Here is a 21,918-nt window from a genome sequence, read left to right on the forward strand (position 1 = left end):
TTAAATTAATGCTAATTAGCACTGATTGCTCCCAATTATCTGTACTAATTGGCTCATTATTCAATTAAATTGGGCGTATTCATATAGAAGCCAATATACAGTCATCTATGCGTGGGTAAGTGAACCAGACACCTCTGTCAAATCCATTCCATCAGGATATTTGGCTGGGAATGTTTGGGATGAATATCCAGTCTAAAGTTAGCTGAACTGACCAGCTAAGGATTAACCATGCTATGCCAATACCCCAGGGTTACCCCTTCTTGTCTAGTTAAGTTTTGTGCAGACTAAAGTTTGTCTGACCAATACTGAGCTAGTCAGAAGCTGAGAAAATGAAAACAGCAAGATGTGTCTGGCTAACTCCTGACAAATTTTGGAATATTGAGCCTGCTGTGGAAAACCTGAAAACAAGCCTGACTTGTCTGGATGTGGGCGAAGGAGTGGGTTAAGAAACACTGGTCTTGGGAAATAGTCTCTCGTACCCTCAGGTTGCAGAGAACAATAGTCTTGAAAAGTCTGCAGCAAGGAAATCAGAAGGCAGTGGCGTAGCTACAGGTGGGCCTGGGTGGGCTGAGGCCCACCCAACTTGGTCTCAGGCCTACTCAAAATAGTGGCACGGTTGCTGTGGCTGGCTGGGATCCCTAAACCTTGCCAGCTGAAGATTTCCTCCTCCATGGGCAGCCAGCGCTCTTCCAAACAGCAGACAGCAGCACTTGCCTCGAGCCGACGCTGACATTGGCCCTGCTGCACATGCTCAGTGTTCGTGCGTGTACAAGCACTGAGCATGCATGGCTTACTGGCGGAACCATCAGCCTGAGGCAAGCGCCACAGCTGCTGTTTGGAAGAGCGCTGGCTGCCCAAAGAGGAGGGTTTGGGAATCCCCCGCCAGCTCAGGTATGTAATATTTTAGAAAACGGGTGGAGAGTGGAGCCAGGAAGGGGGGGGGATGATGACGAATTCCATGCCCACCCACCTCAGCCTCAGGCCCACCCAAAATTGGCCATCTGGCTCCACCCCTTTCAGAAGGTGGTTCCCACTTGGAGGATAGGAATTGGTGGGCGTGGCTGTCACCAGCATTCCCTATTGCCATCATTTTCAGTACAGAAGTGAAGGAGATAAGTTTCCATATGTTTTCAGAAGGACAATCTGCATCACTTCAGATGGTCAGTCGTGGCCAGCTGCATCACTGGAGGGATATTCCTTCTTCCATCATCATCTGAGTTGCTGCTTCACCCACCAGCAGGCCTGGTTTATAGTTTGTATTGTTTCTTTTCAAGTATACAATTTAATTTTTCTTTTCAATTTGTTGTTAAATGATATCTGTGTCTGAGGTTTTCATCAACCAAAGAACCTGAATAGAAGTATTCCGTCGTTATTAACTAAGCAGTCTGGGATAATTTTTTCCCATCAAAAATGACACAGTAAAAAAGTAGATGACGGCAGATAAAGACCTGTACGGTCCATTCCAGTCTGCCCAACACGATACACTCATATGTGCTACTTTATATGTGTATACCTGACCTTGATTTATCCTTGCCATTTTCGGGGCATAGACCGTAGAAGTCTTCCCAGTACTTGCCCCGCCTCCCAACCACCGGTGCTGCCAGCTGATTTTACTTCTTTGTAAAATACTTGTAATTATAATTATGTAATCAAATAAGATTGTTAATTCTGGGAAATTGTTCCTGCTGTCTTGCCATGTGATCTGCATAGAACTAGCAATGGTAATTACAGAATACAAAAGAATCGTGTAATATCACATAATATTAGTGCATTAAGCTCAATCACCATTGGTTATTTTCTTTTTAAACACACAGAACTGTAAAGTCAACATGTGGTTATAAAACATAAGGAAAGTGATACTTCTATATTACATTTCAACATTTTTTTCACAATGACTTCAAATCTTACCGGATCAGCGAGGAAGTCCATGTTTATATCCTACTAATCATCTTACTTTAAGAATGAAGGGGTCCTTTTAGCAAAGGTGCGCTGAAAAAATGGCACACAGTAGTGTAGGCGCGTGTTTTGGCCGCGCGCTGATCCATTTTTCAGCACACCTGCAAAAGGACGTGCGGCAGAATCAAAATTGGCATGCGTCCATTTTGGGTCTGAGACCTTACCGCCAGCCGTTGACCTAGCGGTAAAGTCTCATGCAGTAACTGGGCGGTAATGGCCTACGCGAGTCAAGCGCCACTAGGCGCTCCATCTGATATGCGCGTCTGAAATAAAAAACTATTTTCAGACGGGTGTATCAGACGTGCGCCAGAAATGACATCATTGCAAGGGCCATGTGGTAGCTGGGTGGTAACTCCATTTCGGCGTGAGTTGGGCGTGCGTAGATGCTTACACGGCTTAGTGAAAGGGCCCCTAATATAACTTTGTGTCCACTTACTGTAAATTCTGTGGGTATACTGTAAATGGAATCAGTGGCATTGGAAGAATTGCATTTATTTGTAAAATTCATAGTCCACATTATCTAAAAATCTAAGTGGGTTACAACTTACAAACATAAACAATTAACATTAATAATCACAAAACAAAAAACATACATAAAATAAAATGAAATTAGAGGCATGATGAGCAAGTGTTTCTAGTGGATTCTAGTATTTGTTCTGCATTTTTAAAAAGTTCTAATGCAACTCTGCATCTCCTCTTACAGATCACGCGACTAAAGATCGATAGGAATCCATTTGCCAAAGGATTTAGAGATTCTGGACGCAACAGGTATATTCTGAAATAATTTTTCCCAATGTGTTTCAATCAGTTTATTAATGGCTGAATAGTATGTATGGAAACAGTTTGGCAAACAGAGTGCTTGCAAAGTGTGTATTCGTGAGCATGTCTGTAATTTCTGTTGGTACGCTTGTAAATTTCAGCATTCATTGGGATCAAAGATCTTCAGTAAAGAAACTGCTGGCTTTGCTTCAGTGGTACTTAGTTTATAGTTATAATTTATAGTTCATTAAAGCTTCCTATATCACCTTATCGAGTAGATGAGTCAAAGCAGATGACATAAGTACATAAGTAATGCCATACTGGGAAAAGACCAAGGGTCCATCGAGCCCAGCATCTTGTCCACGACAGCGGCCAATCCAGGCCAAGGGCACCTGGCATGCTTCCCAAATGTACAAACATTCTATACATGTTATTCCTGGGATTTGGGATTTTTCCAAGTCCGTTTAGTAGCGGTTTATGGACTTGTCCTTTAGGAAACCGTCCAACCCCTTTTTAAACTCTGCTAAGCTAACCGCCTTCACCACATTTTCCGGCAATGAATTCCAGAGTTTAATTACACGTTGGGTGAAGAAAAATTTTCTCCGATTTGTTTTAAATTTACTACACTGTAGTTTAATCGCATGCCCCCTAGTCCTAGTATTTTTGGAAAGCGTGAACAGACGCTTCACATCCACCTGTTCCACTCCACTCATTATTTTATATACCTCTATCATGTCTCCCCTCAGCCGTCTCTTCTCCAAGCTGAATAGCCCTAGCCTCCTTAGTCTTTCTTCATAGAGAAGTCGTCCCATCCCTTCTATCATTTTAGTCGCCCTTCGCTGCACCTTTTCCAATTCTACTATATCTTTCTTGAGATGCGGCGACCAGAATTGAACACAATACTCAAGGTGCGGTCGCACCATGGAGCGATACAACGGCATTATAACATCCTCACACCTGTTTTCCATACCTTTCCTAATAATACCCAACATTCTATTCGCTTTCCTAGCCGCAGCAGCACACTGAGCAGAAGGTTTCAGTGTATTATCGACGACGACACCCAGATCCCTTTCTTGGTCCGTAACTCCTAACGTGGAACCTTGCATGACGTAGCTATAATTCGGGTTCTTTTTTCCCACATGCATCACCTTGCACTTGCTCACATTAAACATCATCTGCCATTTAGCCGCCCAGTCTCCCAGTCTCGTAAGGTCCTCTTGTAATTTTCGAAAGAGAAGGATTCCCATCTTTCGACACAAATTGGAAGATGGGCGTCCTTCTCACAGGGTCGCCCAAATCGGCATAATTGAAAGCCGATTTTGGGCGTCCCCAACTGCTTTCCGTCGCAGGGATGACCAAAGTTCACGGGAGGGGGGTGTCGAAGGCATAGCGAAGGCGGGACTTGGGCGTGCCTAACACATGGGCGTCCTCGACCCATAATGGAAAAAAGAAGGGCGTCCTTGACGAGCACTTGGACGACTTTACCTGGTCCTGTTTTTCATACGACCAAGCCACAAAAAAGGTGCCCGAACTGACCAGATGACCACCGGAGAGAATCGGGGATCACCTCCCCTTACTCCCCCAGTGGTCACTAACCCCCTCCCACCCTCAAAAAACATCTTTAAAAATATTTTGTGCCAGCCTCTATGCCATACTCAGGTCCATCACAGCAGTATGCAGGTCCCTGGAGCAGTTTTAGTGGGTGCAGTGCACTTCAGGCAGGTGGACCCAGGCCCATCCCCCCCCCCCCACCTGTTACACTTGTGGTGGTAAATGTGAGCCCTCCAAAACCCACCACAAACCCACTGTACCCACATCTAGGTGCCCCCTTCACCCGCCAGGGCTATGGTAGTGGTGTACAGTTGTGGATAGTGGGGTTTGGGGGACTCAGCACACAAGGTAAGGGAGCTATGTACTTGGAAGCAATTTATGAAGTCCACTGCAGTGCCCCCTAGGGTGCCCGGTTGGTGTCCTGGCATGTCAGGGGGACCAGTGCACTATGAATGCTGGCTCCTTCCACGACCAAATGCCTTGGATTTGGTCGTTTTTGAGATGGGCATCCTCGGTTTCCATTATCGCCGAAAACCGGGGACGACCATCTCTAAGGTCGACCATCGCTAAGGTCGACCTAAATGTTGAGATTTGGGCTTCCCTGACCGTATTATGGAAATGAAAGATGAACGCCCATCTTGTTTCGATAATACGGGTTTTCCCGCCCCTTCGCCGGGACGTCCTTAGAGATGAGCGCCCTTAGAGATGGTCATCCCCGTTCGATTATGCCCCTCCACATGTCAGTATATTACTGATGGTGCTAGTCTTACATTTTATAAAGGACATAGTTTTAAAGACTTTCAAAGTACAAATGAATTTGTGAGCAGTATTACACAGTTGGTGATAAAATGCTATTTAAATATAATTTTTAAAAAAATGTATATTTATTTACATGGGAGTTTTTGACCTGTGATTATAGCAGGGCTTATATGTGTAAAGACTCGCTTGCCCGTTGGCACTACAGCCATTGTGCTGGCCATATGAGGTCATTTCTTCCAGAACTCATTTGATTTTCATTTTCATAAGATATGAATACCCACTGTTTTGATTCTCTGCATGATATGAAATGGACACATACAGAGGAGTAGCCTAATGGTTAGAGCAGTGAGCTGAAAACCACAGGGCCCACGTTGACTGTACACTGCTTCAATAGCTTTCAGGTGGTATATAAGAAATTAATTAAAAAAAATATAATACCATGAACATCCATAGTACCTGAAGCTGTCACAGAACCCAGAATCCTACTACTACTACTTATCATTTCTATAGCGCTACAAGGCATACGCAGCGCTGTACACCATACACAAAAAAGACAGTCCCTGCTCAAAGAGCTTACAATCTAGATAAGACAGGCAGACAGACAGAACAATTAAGGGTAAGGGAATAAAGAGGTGAGGATAAAAGGACAGGGCAAGTGAGGGTTAGGAGTCAAAAGCAGTGGTAAAGAGGTGGGCTTTAAGTTTGGACTTGAAAACGGCCAAAGATGGGGTTAGACATACAGGCTAAGGAAGTCTATTCCAGGCGTGAGGTGCACCAAGGTAAAAGGAACGGAGTCTGGAATTAGCAGTAGAGGAGAAGAGGACAGACGAGAGATTTGTCTACAGAACGGAGTACCCGAGGGGGGGGGGGCTTAGGGAGAGACAAGAGTGGAGAGGTACTGGGGAGCGGTAGAGTGAATGCACTTATAGGTCAGTAAGAGAAGTTTGAATTGAATGCGGAAACGGATAGGGAGCCAGTGAAGTGACTTGAGGAAAGGGCTAATGTGAGTATAGCGACTTTGGCGAAAAATGAGTTGCGCAGCAGAGTTGTGGACTGATTGAAGAGGAGAGAGATGGCTAAGTGGGAGGCCAGTTTCCTATTCATAACTATGCGGCCTGTCCATATTCTACTGTGATTCCACCTCATGCGTATCCCACCTTCAAAGTACACACCATTGCATTAAGACTGATATTTTGGTCTTTTATGTGCATTCTAGGCACCTAAACGTTGGCACCTTTTTGTTATAGAATTACCCCCACCCCCAAACACACCCCAAATGTTATGTATATGCATCACCTGTAGCAAGGAAGTGCTGTTTGTATATCCTTTCTGCAACTATGACCAGCAGGTATTCTTTTCTGGAAGTAATGTAAGAACATAAGAACAGCCATACTGGGTGACATCCATGGTCCATTTAACCCCTATGTCCTGCTTCCAACGGTGGCCAAGCCAGGTCACAAGTCCCTGGCAGAAACCCAAATTCTAGCAACACAGCATACTACAAATCCCAGGACAAGCAGTTGCTTCCCATGTCTGTCTCAATAGCATGGACTTTTCCTCCAGGAATTTGTCCAAACCTTTTTTTAACCGCTCTTACCGCATCCTCCGGCAAAGAATTCCAGAGCTTAACTATTCGTTGAGTGAAAAAATATTTCCTCCTATCAGGACCACTGATGAATGGGAAGTGAAGGCTTTGACATCCAGGCTCCATCACATATATTTTCCCTAGGCCAGCGGCGTAGCGAGGCCGGCTGACACCCGGGGCGGGTCGCCGCTGCGCACCCCCCCCGGGTGCAGCATGGCGCACCCCTCCTCGGTGCGCACAACCCCCCCCCCCGGAGTGCATCTTTACCGCTGGCGCTCCGCCCCGCCGAGTGCAAGTCGTCTCTGGGAGCTGCGTCGGCTCCGTTGGTTCCCTGCTTTCTCTGCCCCGGAACAGGAAGTAACCTGTTCCGGGGCAGAGAGAGTAGGTAACCAGCGGCGCCGACACCCCCCCAGCGCGTGCACCCGGGGCGGACCGCCCCACCGCCCCCCCTTCCTATGCCACTGCCCTAGGCATAGTCCCCCCAATATTCAAACCTGGCCGGTTAAATGCCCCATAACCAGCTATCCGGCAATATTCAGGGGGAGATAGCCGGCTATCTACCACTGAATATTGCCGGTTAGAGGCTAGCGGACAGCCAGTTATATCGGCTGACATAATGAGCTATCCGCCCATTTTCAGTCCCACTTTAGTGGCTATATTTTATTTATTTATTAGGATTTATTTACCGTCTTTTTGAAGGAATTCATTTAAGGCAGTGTACAGTAAGAATAGATCAAACATGAGTGATAGGCAATTTTTGGCTGCGTGAATAGGTTGGATATCTTTGGCCGGTTTTCGGCTAAGCCTGAATATGTTCAAACCAGCTAAAAATAAACCGGATATTCAATGCCGGTCACCAGAAACAGCCCGGCTTCGAAAGTCCGGGTTTAGTTCTGACTGGGGGAGTTAGCTGGGCTAATTCCCACAGTCTGAATATCAGCCTCAGTAACTCCAAGAAGTCTCTCACATTTAATTAAACTGATTTTCTTACTATTTATCTATACCTAAAGTGGTCCATTGTTGGTTAAGGTAACGGCAATAGAACGCAAACTTTGAGTATATTGTTTTAAGAGTAAGACACCATTTTGGAATGGAATGTCCCCACTGTCCACTGATATCTGTAAAGGAAAGAATTGTCCTAAGTTAATCATCCACTGTTCAGTAACTCAGACCCAGATGTACTAAACATTTTAGTTTTTAGCCATTTACTACACATCTGGCAGGTTTTTTTTCCCAAGGGTTACCATAGGTCCAGATTTACCCGGACATGTCCTCTTTTTGAGGCCATGTCCGGGCAACCGGGCGGGTTTTGCCAATCTGCCCGTTTGTCCAGAAATCCGGACCAACAGGCAGATTGCTAGCCTCCCCTCCCCTTACTTACTACTGCCCTGGTGGTCTAGTGCTCTACCGCCTCTTTCCTGCCCGGAGCGCTGCTCTGCATGCATCCTTCCTGTTCCTGATCTCGGCGCCGATTCAAAATGGCCACCGAGAGTTGAAGTGACCTCGCGAGACTTCAACTCTCGGCGGCCATTTTGAATCGAGATCAGGAACAGGAAGGGTGCATGCAGGGCAGCGCTCCGGGCAGGAAAGAGGGGGCTCTTTCCTGCCCCGACGAGGTCATTAGACCACCAGGGCAGTAGTAAGGTAAGGTGAGGGGGGTGACGGGGAGGGGGAGTGACGGGGTGTGTGACAGGGGGAGGGGAAAATGTGACAGAGGGCGGAGCGAGGGCGTGAAAGGGGGCGGGGTGAGGTGTGAAAGGGGTTGGGTTGGGCTGTGAAAGGGGGCGTGGTGTGTGTGTGGTGAGGGCGGGGCATGTGTCCTCCTTTTTGGGGGACAAAATATGGTAACCCTAGTTTTTCCTACCTGGTGGCTTTCTTCCTGCTTCTTTTTTCTCTCAGGGGAGTAAGGAGAAAATGAATTTCCAACTCTGAAAGAACAGACCACCAGTAGGTCTATGTCACGATATCCCTTCATTTGCAGCTATACACCCCTCCCCCTACTACTAAGTTATAGCCACCTAACTCAGGTCAATCACAGCCTTCAGCTAAGGGCCTCTCACCAGAGCTCGTTGTGGGCCCTGAATACGGCCTCTAGGTGTCACTGTTGCACAATGACTGGAGCTCCATTCCCTCAGGGGCTGTGAATGCTAGTCCTGAGTAAACTGAACAGGAATACCAGTATGATAAGGTACAAAGCAGCCATGCAAAGGTAACCCAGAACCCTCATTTTATTTATTAAAACTTTATATTCCACCTCTTGATAGCTGCAAAAGGCAGTTAACATACAATTAGTGCAAGGCTACATAAAATAAATACATGGGGCCCAAGACAATAACACATAACATCAACACAAAGAAAAGGAAATAACATACCTAGTAAAAGTATACTTAACAGAATCATTTGATACCAGGAGATTGCTGGAGGAAAAGAAAATTGGAAGGAAAAAAGCACTAATGCTGGTTTTGGGGAAGCCCCCAGCAAAAAAGTTCATATCTTATAATATAATACAGTCTGTGTGACTGTCCTCAACACCATCTACAACTAAAATAGTCTCTGTGTTCTTATATTTTTCTTAGTTCAATGAAATGCATGAGCCCTCAGTAAAATTCTGACACTTCCACAAACTGGAGCCATTTTAATGAATATGGCCATGCACTGGGCCTGCATCAGCTGGAGGGTCCTGTGGTATCGGAATCGCAGCACTGTTATTACTGCTTCCTTTTCAAAAAGAATCCATTTTCATCTTCTCTTTATTTTGTTTAAACAAGCCATGAAAGCTGTGAAGGGCAGTTTTATAAACTAGGAGCTAACATTTTTCTGGCCGACATTCAGCGCTATAAAACCAGCCAGGACCTGGCCAGTTAAATGGCCCCTTAACTGGCTATCTATGAATATTCAGTGGGGGATAGCCAGTTATCTTCCGCTGAATATTCACAATCAGCACATAGAGGCTAGCTCATAGGCGTAGTTTGACTGTTTCATTTGGGGAGGCAAAGAATGGGCGGAGCATATTAGCATATTCATTTGCATATATACATATGCAAATGAATATGCTAATATGGAGGAAGGAATTGAAATTTACAGGCAAAATATCACAGATGCACATTTCAAAAAGCTGACACATTTCAATTAATAAATTCTGAATAAAATACTTTTATCTACCTTTGTTGTCTGATCATTTAGTTTTTCTATTCGCTTTGGTCCCAGTGTCTTCTGTTTTATGCAGTGTCTTCTTTCCAGTAGGCTTCCCTCTGCTCCCCACCCCTCCCAGTCCAATCCACCTCCTGGTCCTTCCCTCTGCTCCCCACCCCTCCCAGTCCCAACCATCTCTTGCTCCTTCCCTCTGCTCACCATCCCTCCGTCCCATCCATCTTCTGCTCCTTCCCTCTGCTCCCTACCCCTCCCAGTTCCATCCGTCTTCCTTCTACTGCCCCCCCCCGCGAGGTCCAAGATTGTGACTCCGTTTACCCCCTCTCTTCCTCCCTCCCTCTGGCGCAGGCAACAGTCTTCTTCAGCTTTTTCAGCGTTCCTGGCAGTGGTAGCGATGTACACGCTGCCTTCGGTCTGCCCCGGAAGCCTTCTCTTCAAGTTCCTGTTCCCACCTATGCGGGAATAGGAACTTAAAGAGAAGGCTTTGGGGCAGAGCCGAAGGCAGCGTGTACATCGCTACCGCTGCCAGGAACGCTGAAAAAGACTGCTGCCTGCACCGGAGGGAGGGAGGGAGGAAGAGTGGGGGGTAGACGGACACGCTCCTCTCCGTCCGCTTGGCTTCCCAGCCCTCTCTGTCTGCGTCCCGCCTTGGAAGGCAGAACGCAGACAGAGAGGGCAGGGAAGCCAAGCGGATGGAGAGGAGCACGTGCCTGCATGTGTTTTGTTGTTTTTTTTTTAACTACTGGCGCGGCGGCGCCTCGTCGTTGTTTGGGGGGGCATTGCCCCCCCTCGCCCCCCACAGTCTACGCCCATGGGCTAGCTGTTTATATCATGCGATATAACAAACTATCCATGAATATTCAGGGTTTCGCTGGCCATGTTAAGCGGCCGGATTGGGCCGACGAAATAACAGGCTTATGTTTGGCTGCTATAAACTTAACCAGGCAGCACTGAATATTAACTTAGCTGGTTAAGTTTATAGAGACCCAAAAAAGACCAGATATTCAATGCTTATCACCGATAATGGCTTGGGCTTTTCAGCTTGGAGAAAAGATGGCTGAGGGGACATACGATCGAGCTATATAAAATACTGAGTGGAGTGGAACGGGTAGATGTGAATCTCTTGTTTACTCTTTCCAAAAATACTAGGTCTAGGGGGCACGCAACAAAGATACAAAGTAGTAAATTTAAAATGAATCGGAGAAAATATTTCTTCGCTCAATGTGTAATTAAACTCTGGAATTCGTTGCCAGAGAATGCGGTAAAAGCAGTTAGCTTAGCAGAGTTTTAAAAAGGTTTGGATAGCTTCCTAAAAGAAAAGTCCATAGACCATTATTAAAATGGACTTGGGAAAATCCACTGCCTATTTCTAGGTTAAGCAGCATAAAATGTATTGTACTGTTCTGGGATCTTGCCAGGTACTTGTGACCTGGATTGGCCACTTTGGAAACAGGATGCTGACCTTGATGGACCTTCGGTCTGTCCCAGTACAGCAATACTTATGTACTTATGCTTCCCGCGGGCCCTATGTGTCCATTGCGCCTGTAAATGTTTAGAATTCTAGAATATGCCAGTATGCTGGCTGAGGACTATTCTGCAATTACCTGCTTAGCTTACAGATGGTATATTTGCAAGGGCGGCGTACACAGGGGTGGAGCATGGGCAAGGCATAGGCGGGGCTTCCACTTATGCTGCCACTGGTGTAAGTGCAGGTGCCTGAAGGTTATGCTTGTATTCTATAATGGAACCAAGGCGCTTAGGATCCGTTATACAGCAGGCTTTTCCCGCTCGCCCTCGAGACATTCAGTTATAACATTGCCCCCATAGAGAGTAAAGTGTAGAACAGAAGAGTAACCTAATGGTTATTGCATTGAGGTGGGACCCAGGTAAATCCTGGTTCAAATCCCACTGTGGCTTCTAGTGACCTTAGGCAAGTCACTTAACCCTCTGTTGCCTCAGGTATAAACTGAGATTGTGAACCCTCCAGGGCAGGACCACCAAGAAGAGGGAAAGATTCCCTGGGCCCAGCCTCCAAGGGTGGCCCGGCACTGGCAAGGCTTTCAGGTTCTTTCCCTCAGTCTGTCTCTTGTTCCTGTGCGTCGAGACCTGGGTGATTGCGTTAATGCGATATATCGAGTCCCAGCACACAGGAGCAGAAGAGTGACAGACTGAGGAAGGAGCAGATGCAGGAAGGTAAGGGGGGGGGGGGTCTGAGTGGGGGAGCCTGCCCCGGGCTCAGCTCTGTCTCTCGGCGGCTCTGCTCCAGTGCAAGGGATAGACCTACTCAGGGGTGTAGCCAGACTTTGGCGGGAGGGGGGTCCAGGGCCCAAGGTGAGGGGGCACATTTTAGCCCCCCGCGCCATTGCTGACCCCCCCCCCCTGCGCCATTGCCAGCCACCAACAACAACAACTTTGACCCCCCCTGCCGCCGACCCTCTCGACCCCCCTCCCGCTGCCAACCCTCCCCCGCCGCTGCCACCATTGCCTACCTTTGCTGGCAGGGGACCCCAACCTCCACCAGCCGAGGTCCTCTTCCCGCGAAATGGCTTAGTTCAGTTTCTGAGTGACGTGCAGGACGTCACTCAGAAACTGAACGAAGCCGTTTCACAGGAAGAAGAGGACCTCGACTGGCGGAGGTTGGGGTCCCCTGCCAGCAAAGGTAGACGGCGGGTTGATGGCGGGTTGGCGGCGGGAGGGGGGTCGAGAGGGTCGTCGGCAGGGGGAGTCCATGGCCAAATCTAAGGGGGCCCACGTAGCTACGCCCCTGGACCTACTGTACCTGAATATAAGTTGCAGTGAGCTACAATTAACAAAAGCATGAGCCAAATTCAAATAAAGTGCAGAGGACCAGGCTATTTGTGATGTATTGTTTGTCTTTTGCTCAGGATGGGCTTGGAGGCTTTGGTTGAGTCATATGCATTCTGGAGACCATCGCTGAGGACGCTCACATTTGAGGACATTCCTGGGATGGCAAAACAAGGTAGCACCATTTCACACAGTGTGTAATACAGATTTGCATGCATCTACCATATAGACACATACCACCAGATTCTGTATAGGTTGGCCAAAGTTGAGCGTGCAAATTTTGGGGTGCATGACAAATCCGCATGTAAACTAATTAGCTGATTAGGTGACAACAATGGAGTACTGGCATTAACAAGCACTTTAATTAGCAGTAATTAGGAGTTACGTCCTATGGTATGACATGTATTCCTAAATGTCATAGTGCACAACTCAAAAGGGGGCGTGGCCATGGGAGGGGCTTGGGTGGGTCAGCGGTATTCCCAGAAATCAGGCACAATTTTATAGATGACCTTGATTTGCACAGCGAATCAGTTGGGCGCAAGCATTTAAATTCTAGTGCCTAAAGTTAAGCACGAAATGTGCACGGAGCTAACAGTCTATAAAGGTCATTCCACACAGAGCACCCTTTACATAGTAACGGCAGATAAAGACCTGAATGGTCCATCCAGTCTGCCCAACAGTCGCATTCACTATCTAAGATTAAATCAACAATGAACGTGATATTATATACTTGATTGTTGACTTTCTTTGGTGTTTCTGGGACATAGACTGTAGAAGTCTGCCTGGCTCTGTCCTTATGTTCCAACTACTGGAGTTTCCATCAAAGCCCACTTCAGCCTATCTGAATCCATCTTGTCATTTGCGGGATACAGAATGTAAAAGTCTGCCCGGCACTGTCCTCAAGTTCCAAATTACTGGAGTTTCCGTCGAAGCTCTCTCCAGCCCATCCTAAACCGGATTGCTATATGTGGGACTCAGACCATACAAACCAGACCAGCACCGGCCTTAGCTGATACAGACAGAGTCGCCATCTAAGCACCACTTGACATGCAAGCAAACACCTATGCAACCCTTTAAGTTTTGTTTTTCTAATTAGAGATCTTCTCAGATGAATTTTCGAAGAGAAGAGTGCCCATCTTCCGACACAAATCGGGAGATGGGCGTCCTTCTTGCAAGGTCGCCCAAATTGCCATAATTGAAAGCCGATTTTGGGCGCCCTCAACTGCTTTCCATCGCGGGGATGACCAAAGTTCACGGGGGCGTGTCGGCAGTGTAGCGAAGGTGGGACTGGGGCGTACTTAGGAGATAGCCGTCCTCGGCCGATAATGGAACAGTTGGCCGTCTATACTTGATCAATTTTTTTTCACGACCAAGCATCAAAAAGGTGCCCAAACTGACCAGATGACCACCGGAGCGAATCGGGGATGACCTCCCCTTACTCCCCCAGTGGCCACTAACCCCCTCCCACCCTCAAAAAAACTTTTTTGCCAGCCTCAATTGCCATACTCAGGTCCATCGCAGCAGTATGCAGGTACCTGGAGCAGTTGTAGTGAGTGCAGTGTACTTCAGGCAGGCGGACCCAGGCCCATCCCCCTTACCTGTTACACTTGTGGTGGTAAATGTGAGCCCTCCAAAACCAACCAGAAACCTACTGTACCCACATCTAGGTGCCGCCCTTCATCCCTAAGGGCTATGGTAGTGGTGTACAGTTGTGGGTTTTGTGTGCGTGTGTGTGTGGGGGGGGGGGGGGGTTGTGGGGCTTAGCACCCAAGGTAAGGGAGCTGTGCACCTGGGACCTTTTTCTGAAGTCCACTGCAGTGCCCCCTAGGGTGCCCGGTTGGTGTCCTGGCATGTCAGGGGGACCATTGCACTACGAATGCTGGCTCCTCCCATGACCAAATGGCTTGGATTTGGTCATTTTTGAGATGGGCATCCTCGGTGTCCATTATCGCCGAAAATCGGGGATGACCATCTCAAAAACGACCTAAGGACGACCATCTCTAAGGTCGACCTAAATTTCATGATTTGGGCGTCCCCGACCGTATTATCGAAACGAAAGATGGATGCCCATCTTGTTTCGATAATACGGGTTGCCCCGCCCCTTTACGGGGCCGACTTGCGAGGACGCCCTCATGAAAAGTTGGGCGCCCCATTCGATTATGCCCCTCTCTATGTTCATCCCATGCCTTTTTGAATTCCGCCACAGTTTTTTTTCCACCACCTCCCTCGGGAGAGCATTCCAAGCATCCACCACCCTCTCCGTGAAAAAGAATTTTCTGACATTACTCCTAAGTCTACCGCCTCACAACCTCGATGCAAGATCTCGAGTTTTACCATATTCCCTTCTCTAGAAAATATTTCCATATTAATACCATCTTTGGGCGCCATTTACAGAATTTAGCGTGTACACACCTTTGGGCCCGATACTCAGACCGTGGGAATTAGCCGGGCTGACTCCCGCGATTGGCGCTGAGCCTGGACATTCAATGTGGGCCATTTCAAATGACCAGCATTGAAGATCTGGGTGTTTCCTGGCAGGTTTCATCTTAACCAGGCAAGTCGATATTCAATGCTGGCTGGTTAAGTTGAAACTGGCCAAACCCTGCTACAGTGCCATAGCGAGGGCGGCTGACACCCGGGGCGGGTCACCGCTGTGCACCCCCCCCCAGGTGCAGCACGGCGCCCCCCCCTTGGCGCGCACCCTCCCCCCTCCGGAGCGCACCTTTCCCCCCCCCCAGAGAACATTCTTACTTGAATTAGGAAGCGAAGGGCGGGCGAGAGAGCCGATCCACCACCGAGTGCACGTCGCTGGGAGCTGTGTCGGCTCTGCTGGGTTCCCTGCTCTCTGCCCCGGAACAGGAAGTAACCTGTTCTGGGGCAGAGGGAGCAGGGAACCAGCGCAGTCAACACCCCCCCCCCCAGCGGCATGCACCCGCGACGGACTGCCCCACCGCCCCCCCCTTCTTACACCACTGCCCTGCTATTTCAGTGGCCAACTTTGGGCGCAAAACCTAGGGGTCCTTTTACTAAGGTGCACTGAAAAGTGGCCTGTGCTGGAAATAGACGCATTTTGGATGTGCGCAGGTCCATTTTGCAGCGTGCCTGTAAAAAAATGCCTTTTTTTTGGGACTGAAAATGAACATTTTGGATCCGAGACCTTACCGCCACCCATTCACTTAGTGGTAAGGTCTCACGCGTTAACCTGGCAGTAATGGTCGATGCACGTTCAAATGCTGATTATTGCCCATGCGCCGGAAACTAAAATTATTTTCCGACGCGCGTAGTGGATGCGCAATAAAAAAATGAAATTACCATCCTAGCCATGCGGTAATTCCAAATTGACACATGTCGGGAGTGTGCAGACACCTTCGCGGCTTAGTAAAAGGGCCCCTTAGCCGGCATTATGCTGAATATTAGCGGAGAGTCGGTTTTGTTCCATGATATAACTGGTTATCTGCTAAGCACTAACCGGAAATATTCAGCAGGAGATAACTGGTGATCTCCCACTGAATATCGCCGAACAGCTGGTTAAGTGCCATTTATCCAGCCAGGAGCCATTCCTGGCCAGTTAAATGGTTTTAAATATCAGGCGGTTATGTGTATTTATAAAATGGGCTAAAAATAGATGCCTTTCTGCCCTGTTAACAAATTGATTTGTTCCCATATGGGACCATTGGGCACTAATGGGTTAAAGTTTGTGCCCTGTTATAAAATTACCCTCCAGCTGTGCAGTGCATTCCATGTTAACAATTCACTTGTATAAATGAGAAAATGTTCCAACCACTAACTTAAGGTGACTGACCTATAACTGAAGAAACTGGGAATGTGTATTTGAGGTTCTTACGATAAAGTTTGTAGATGAGGTCAGGGGCGTAGCCAAACCTTGGCAGGAGGGGGGGGGGCAGAGCCCGAGATGGGGGGGACACTGTTTAGCCACCGACCCCCCCTGCAACCGCAACCCTCCCCGCCGCCGCAACCCCCCCTCCCCCCCGCCTCATCAGGTACCTTGTTTGTTGGTGGGGGTTCCCAATCCCCGCCAGTCGAAGAGTCTTCTTCAGCGCCGGTTGAGTCCGGCGACTTCGTTGTGTGATCATCGTTTCTGACGCCTTATGTCCTGCACGGGGCTATATGCACGGTGCGGGTTGTAAGGCGTCAGAAACAGATGATCACAAAACGAAGGCGCCGGAGTCGACCGGCGCTGAAGAAGACTCTTCGGCTGGCGGGGATTGGGGACCCCCGCCAGCAAACAAGGTACCTGATGATGTGGCGGCGGGGTGGGGCAGGCGGCGGCAGGGGGGTGAAATGTAGAGGGGGCCATGGTGTAATCTGTGGGGGCCCATGCCTGGAATACGTACATGCATACTACAGTGCCTTGGCTCATTTGAAGATCATTTACATTGCTTGTTAGTGCACCTGATGAACGAACATTTATGTATGTGCACTTAGACTGTGTTTAGTATACCGTAAGTCCATTACCCCTTGAGTAAAACAACATGAGAATAGAGAGCTGTTTTAATTGAGATTTTTGTAAATGGGTCATTATAAAATTCAGCTCTTATTTTGATAAATTATATATATCTGTAATACAAAGTAGGAAATTAAAGTTCAGAATATCATTTTTCGGCTTTGATATATTTCAATGTCATCTTCCATTTTCGTTTTCAGGATCTGTAGGGTCCTCCTCGTTACTCCCAGGATCGGGGAATGGAGTTCCCGTCACTCACCCTCATCTCCTGCCTGGTTCCCCCTGCTCTTCTCCTGCCTTCCACCTCGGACCAAGCGCCAATCAACTCTGTAACTTTGCTCCAGCCGACTATGCAGCGTGTGCTCGCCCAGGCTTAACACTTAACCAGTACAGCACGTCCCTGGCTGAAACTTATAACAGGCTCACAAACCCCACTGCGGAGACCTATGCACCCCCAAGGACACCTTCCTACGTTGGGGTGGCCAGCACCACTACCATAAATATGTCTATGGCTAGGACCGACGGAAACACCTTCAACGGACCTCAGCCTGGATTATCTGTGCAGGTGCCAGGAATGTCCCCGCAGCTGCAGTACATCATGCATTCGCCATCGGGCAACGCTTTCGCCGCGAATCAGCACCACCAGAACTCATACAATGCTTTTCGACTGCACAGCCCCTGTGCCTTGTACGGATACAACTTTTCCACGTCCCCCAAACTGGCTGCAAGTCCTGAGAAACTCCCTTCTTCCCAAGCAAGTTTCCTGGGCTCGTCACCGAGTGGAACCATGACCGATCGGCAGATGTTGCCCCCCGTGGAAAGTGTACACTTGCTTAGCAGTGGGGGACAGCAGAAATTCTTTGACTCTCGGACCCTAGGAGGTCTAACCCTGTCATCCTCTCAAGCCTCTGCACATATGGTGTAAAGGACTCTTTTTACGTAAATATCCATCTGCTTTTAGCAGACCTTTTTCCTTTACCGTCATTTGAGGAAACATATTTGTAGCTTGTAAACTATGTATATTTTAGAAGAGGACGGTGCACTAAATCTTTTTGTGGCCTTATATACATACATATATATATATATATATACATTCACAGACTTCACTAATTATTAAAAGGTTTTATACACAGTTCACTTAAATTTCTAGTAGCACTAGGTATATAAAGCATTTGCCTAACAAAAATCATTCCTTGATTCTGACTTTCTCAAATATATATATATATCTGTATTTTTTAAATTTCTGGATCACTTTTCTGATTTTAAGTTAAAGCAGTTTATATGTGTTTCAAATACAATGGACCACTGCCTCAAAGGGCACTTTTACTAAGCGGTGGTAGGGCTACCGAAATCAGCACTACCGCCAACCACGCCCAGATGCCCGGCGGTAGTTCTGAGCTTGCCATGCGGAGTGTTTCCTGTGCCAGAAAATACTTTTATTATCTTCTAGTTGTGGGGGCGGGGAGTAGGCGTATCTGGTGGGCGCTACCCGATTACCGCTTGGTTAGCGCGTGAGTCCTCACTGCCTACTAAACAGGGGGTGGTAAGAGGGAATGGGACTTATATACCGCCTTTCTGTGTTTTTTCCAACTACATTCAAAGCGGTTTACATAGTATATACAGGTCCTTATTTGTACCTGGGACAATGGAGGGTTAAGTGACTTGCCCAGGGTCACAAGGAGCTGCAGTGGGAATCAAAGCCAGTTCCCCAGGATCAGAGTCAGCTGCACTAACCACTAGTCTACTCCTCTACTAGCAACATTCCATGTAGTAGCCTGCCCTTGCAGATCAGCAATGTGGCCGCGCAGGCTTCTGTTTCTGTGAGTCTGACGTCCTGCACGTATGTGCAGGACATCAGACTCACAGAAACAGAAGCCTGCATGGCCGCATTGCTGATCTGCAAGGGCAGGCTTCTACATGGAATGTTGCTAGTGGAATAACAACATTCCATGTAGAATCTGAAATAGTAGCAACAGAACCTCAAATGGTAGCAACATTCCATCTAGAATCTCTAATAGTAGCAACATTCCGTGTTCCACTGCACTACCCACTAGGCTACTCCTCCACTAGCAACATTCCATGTAGAATCTCAACTAGGGAAATGGGACTTAATATACCGCCTTTCTGAGGTTTTTGCAACTACATTCAAAGCGGTTTACATATATTCAGGTACTTATTTTGTACCAGGGGCAATGAAGGGTTAAGTGACTTGCCCAGAGTGACAAGGAGCTGCAGTGGGATTCGAACCCAGTTCCCCACTAGGCTACTCCAGGCAGTAAATGTCTGTGTGCCAATTGTAAAATTAGCACACGGCCATTAAAGAGCTCAAAAGAAAAAAAAGGTCTTTTTTCTGGCCATGGTAATAAGTGGCCTCGGTGCATGGCAATTCCATGCACCCACACTATCACAGCTTAGTAAAACGACCCCTTAAAGAGGTGCCTCAGGTAAGGGGGAATAAAGGGGCATGTGCTTAATGAACCGCGGTAGGTGTTCTCTTTTACCACACATCAGCAGCCAAAATGAACACATGGAACATGCAAAGGCCGTGCAGAAACGGGTAAAAATAATTATTCTTTTATTTTCAGCTACTGCTCACTTTACAACAAAGAAGTTCCTAACATGGAACTAAGATAACAATACTATATTTTATTACCTTTGTACCTCGCGCTTTCCCACTCATGGCAGGCTCAATGCGGCAGGCAATGGAGGGTTATGTGACTTGCCCAGAGTCACAAGGAGCTGCCTGTGCCGGGAATTGAACTCAGTTGCTCAGGACCAAAGTCCACCACCCTAACCACTAGGCCACTCCTCCATCCATGTACAAAAGACAATCAATAATTACAAAGATTACAATTCCATTCATAAAATTCAAACAATAATCCTTTTTAAATCTTTATAAAGAAAGATATTCAGTCAATATTCAGCCCATGGTGATCAGAGTTTTGTAAGTGCTGACTGCACTGGTATTGAATATCTGGGGCTAATTCTTGATATGGAAGCTGCCGGAGCTTACGTGGGTCCCGGTCCATATTCAGTCAGAACTTTGCATAAGTAAAAGCAAGGGAGAGTCTTCATGTTCCTCCTGAGGGGTGGGAGGGAGGGGGAACCTGTGGGGTGGCATGGTATGCCTCGGGAGGGTGGGGGTTGGAGGAGGGACTTGGGGATGTTCCAGGGAGTGGGAGGGAGGAAGGGGGGGGGGGGTCAGGAGTGGCCAGAAGTACCTATGCGGGTCCCAACTGATATTCAGCCAGGACCCGCATAAGCTCCAGCGACTAGCACATAACAAATTAGACCAGATAGTCAATGCAGGGGCCCAGACGTGCCCTGGCATTGAATATCTGGGCTAATGTTGCTTGTGGCAGTCAGCTGACCACCATGGGCTGAATATTGACCGGTCTGTATGCATTCAAACCTACTAAATTTCCCAAAAGGCTAGTTTATCAGCATAACTCTCAAAGTTAGGAGCACAAATCCTTTGAATTTTGGGCCTTTTGTGTTTATCCCATGCCTTTTTTTTTTTTACCTGGGAAGGCATCCGCCACCCTCTCCATGAAAAGGTACTTCTCCCCTCCCCCCAGGTGTGGTTGGGGGATGGTATTTGATATACCACCTTTCTGTAGTTACAATCAAAGTGGTTTACATATATTCAGGTACTTATTTTGTACCTGGGGCAATGGAGGGTTAAGTGACTTGCCCAGAGTCAGTGGGAATCAAACCTGGTTCTTAGGCTACTCTTCCACTCCTGCTTCAGTCAGTAACAATAATATTTGATTTCCCCGCAGGGGCACTGGGTTGCTTCTCCCTCCGTAACCCCCCCCCCCAGTGGCTGGTTTAAATATATTAAGGGTTCTCTTTTTCAAAGAATAGACTAAAGCTTTGGAAAAGAGGGACTTGGACTAAAGCAGAGTGCAAGTCAGGAACTAGTTCCTGGCATGCTTCAGAAGAACAGTCTGCTTAAGCTGGCTGTGCTTTTCCGTTGTTGATGTGCCATGCTTAGCTATGTTCTTTTAGATGTCATTAGGGGGCGGCTTGTGGTTTTGACCCCTGCGGTAGGCATAAGGGGCTCAGAGCATGCCAGGACTCCTAGGGGCTCTCCTTCCACAACATTTTACTGACGAATTGCACTCTTGCCCATTTCTTTTTCAGGAAAAGTCTTGGTAAGCGTAAAATGAGACAGGGAGTGAGTAGTACAAGATGAAGTGGAGTGGACGTGCAGTTCTGGTTTTGGTGTGAGCAGCAGATGGGCTCTCTTACAGTGCCATGGATAGCTGATTACCAAAGTTTCTTTAGTTCTTCACTGGATTCTACAGGGATAAAGGAGATCAGAATCGTAGCAGCCAATATTCAGCCCACGATGGGCAAGAGTTTTTAAAGCTGCTGACAGCCACAGGCAAAATTCAACCCAGATAGTCAATACTGTCCATAGCTAGGCACTGGTACTAAGTATCTGGCTCAGCCGTCGCACCCTCTCACTATTCTAAGCTGTGGTAAAAAGTGGCCTACAGTACGGTGGACATGGGAAATTGGCGCACTGGGTCATTTTTTTATTGCCGCTGGGAAAAAAGGCTTTTTAAAAATGGGGGCAGTAAATGGCCGTGCGGTAAAATTAAAAGTTGCATGAGGCTATTTACTGCCTGAGCCCAGTGGCGATCCTAGGTCGACTGCCACCCGTGGTGGATCGCCGCTGTGCACCCCCCCCGGGTGTAGCAGCGTCCGTCCCCCCAGGGTGCAGCATGACACCCCCCCCACCCAGCGCAATGACACCCCCTCCCCGGTGCATCAAGTCCCCCCGGCACAATGACACTCCCCTCCCCGGCGCATCAAGTCCCCCCCTCCCCTGGGTGCATGCTTGACTGCTGGAGGGTGCAGAGAGCAGCCGCACGCCTGT

At 47.8% G+C, this 21,918-nt stretch overlaps 1 protein-coding gene across 1 annotated transcript in view; it reads left to right on the forward strand.

The window, feature by feature from the left end:
- Positions 1-17,955, forward strand: part of TBX18 (T-box transcription factor 18) — a 64,700-nt gene extending 46,745 nt beyond the window's left edge. The window contains exons 7-9 of the mRNA XM_030195647.1: positions 2,660-2,724; positions 12,646-12,740; positions 17,261-17,955. Coding sequence (XP_030051507.1) covers positions 2,660-2,724; positions 12,646-12,740; positions 17,261-17,955 — 855 coding nt within the window. The remainder of the gene's footprint in view (positions 1-2,659; positions 2,725-12,645; positions 12,741-17,260) is intronic.
- The last annotated feature ends 3,963 nt before the right edge of the window (positions 17,956-21,918 follow it).

The sequence above is a fragment of the Microcaecilia unicolor genome, chromosome 3, assembly GCF_901765095.1.
Source record: "Microcaecilia unicolor chromosome 3, aMicUni1.1, whole genome shotgun sequence".
Lineage (NCBI taxonomy): Eukaryota > Metazoa > Chordata > Amphibia > Gymnophiona > Siphonopidae > Microcaecilia > Microcaecilia unicolor.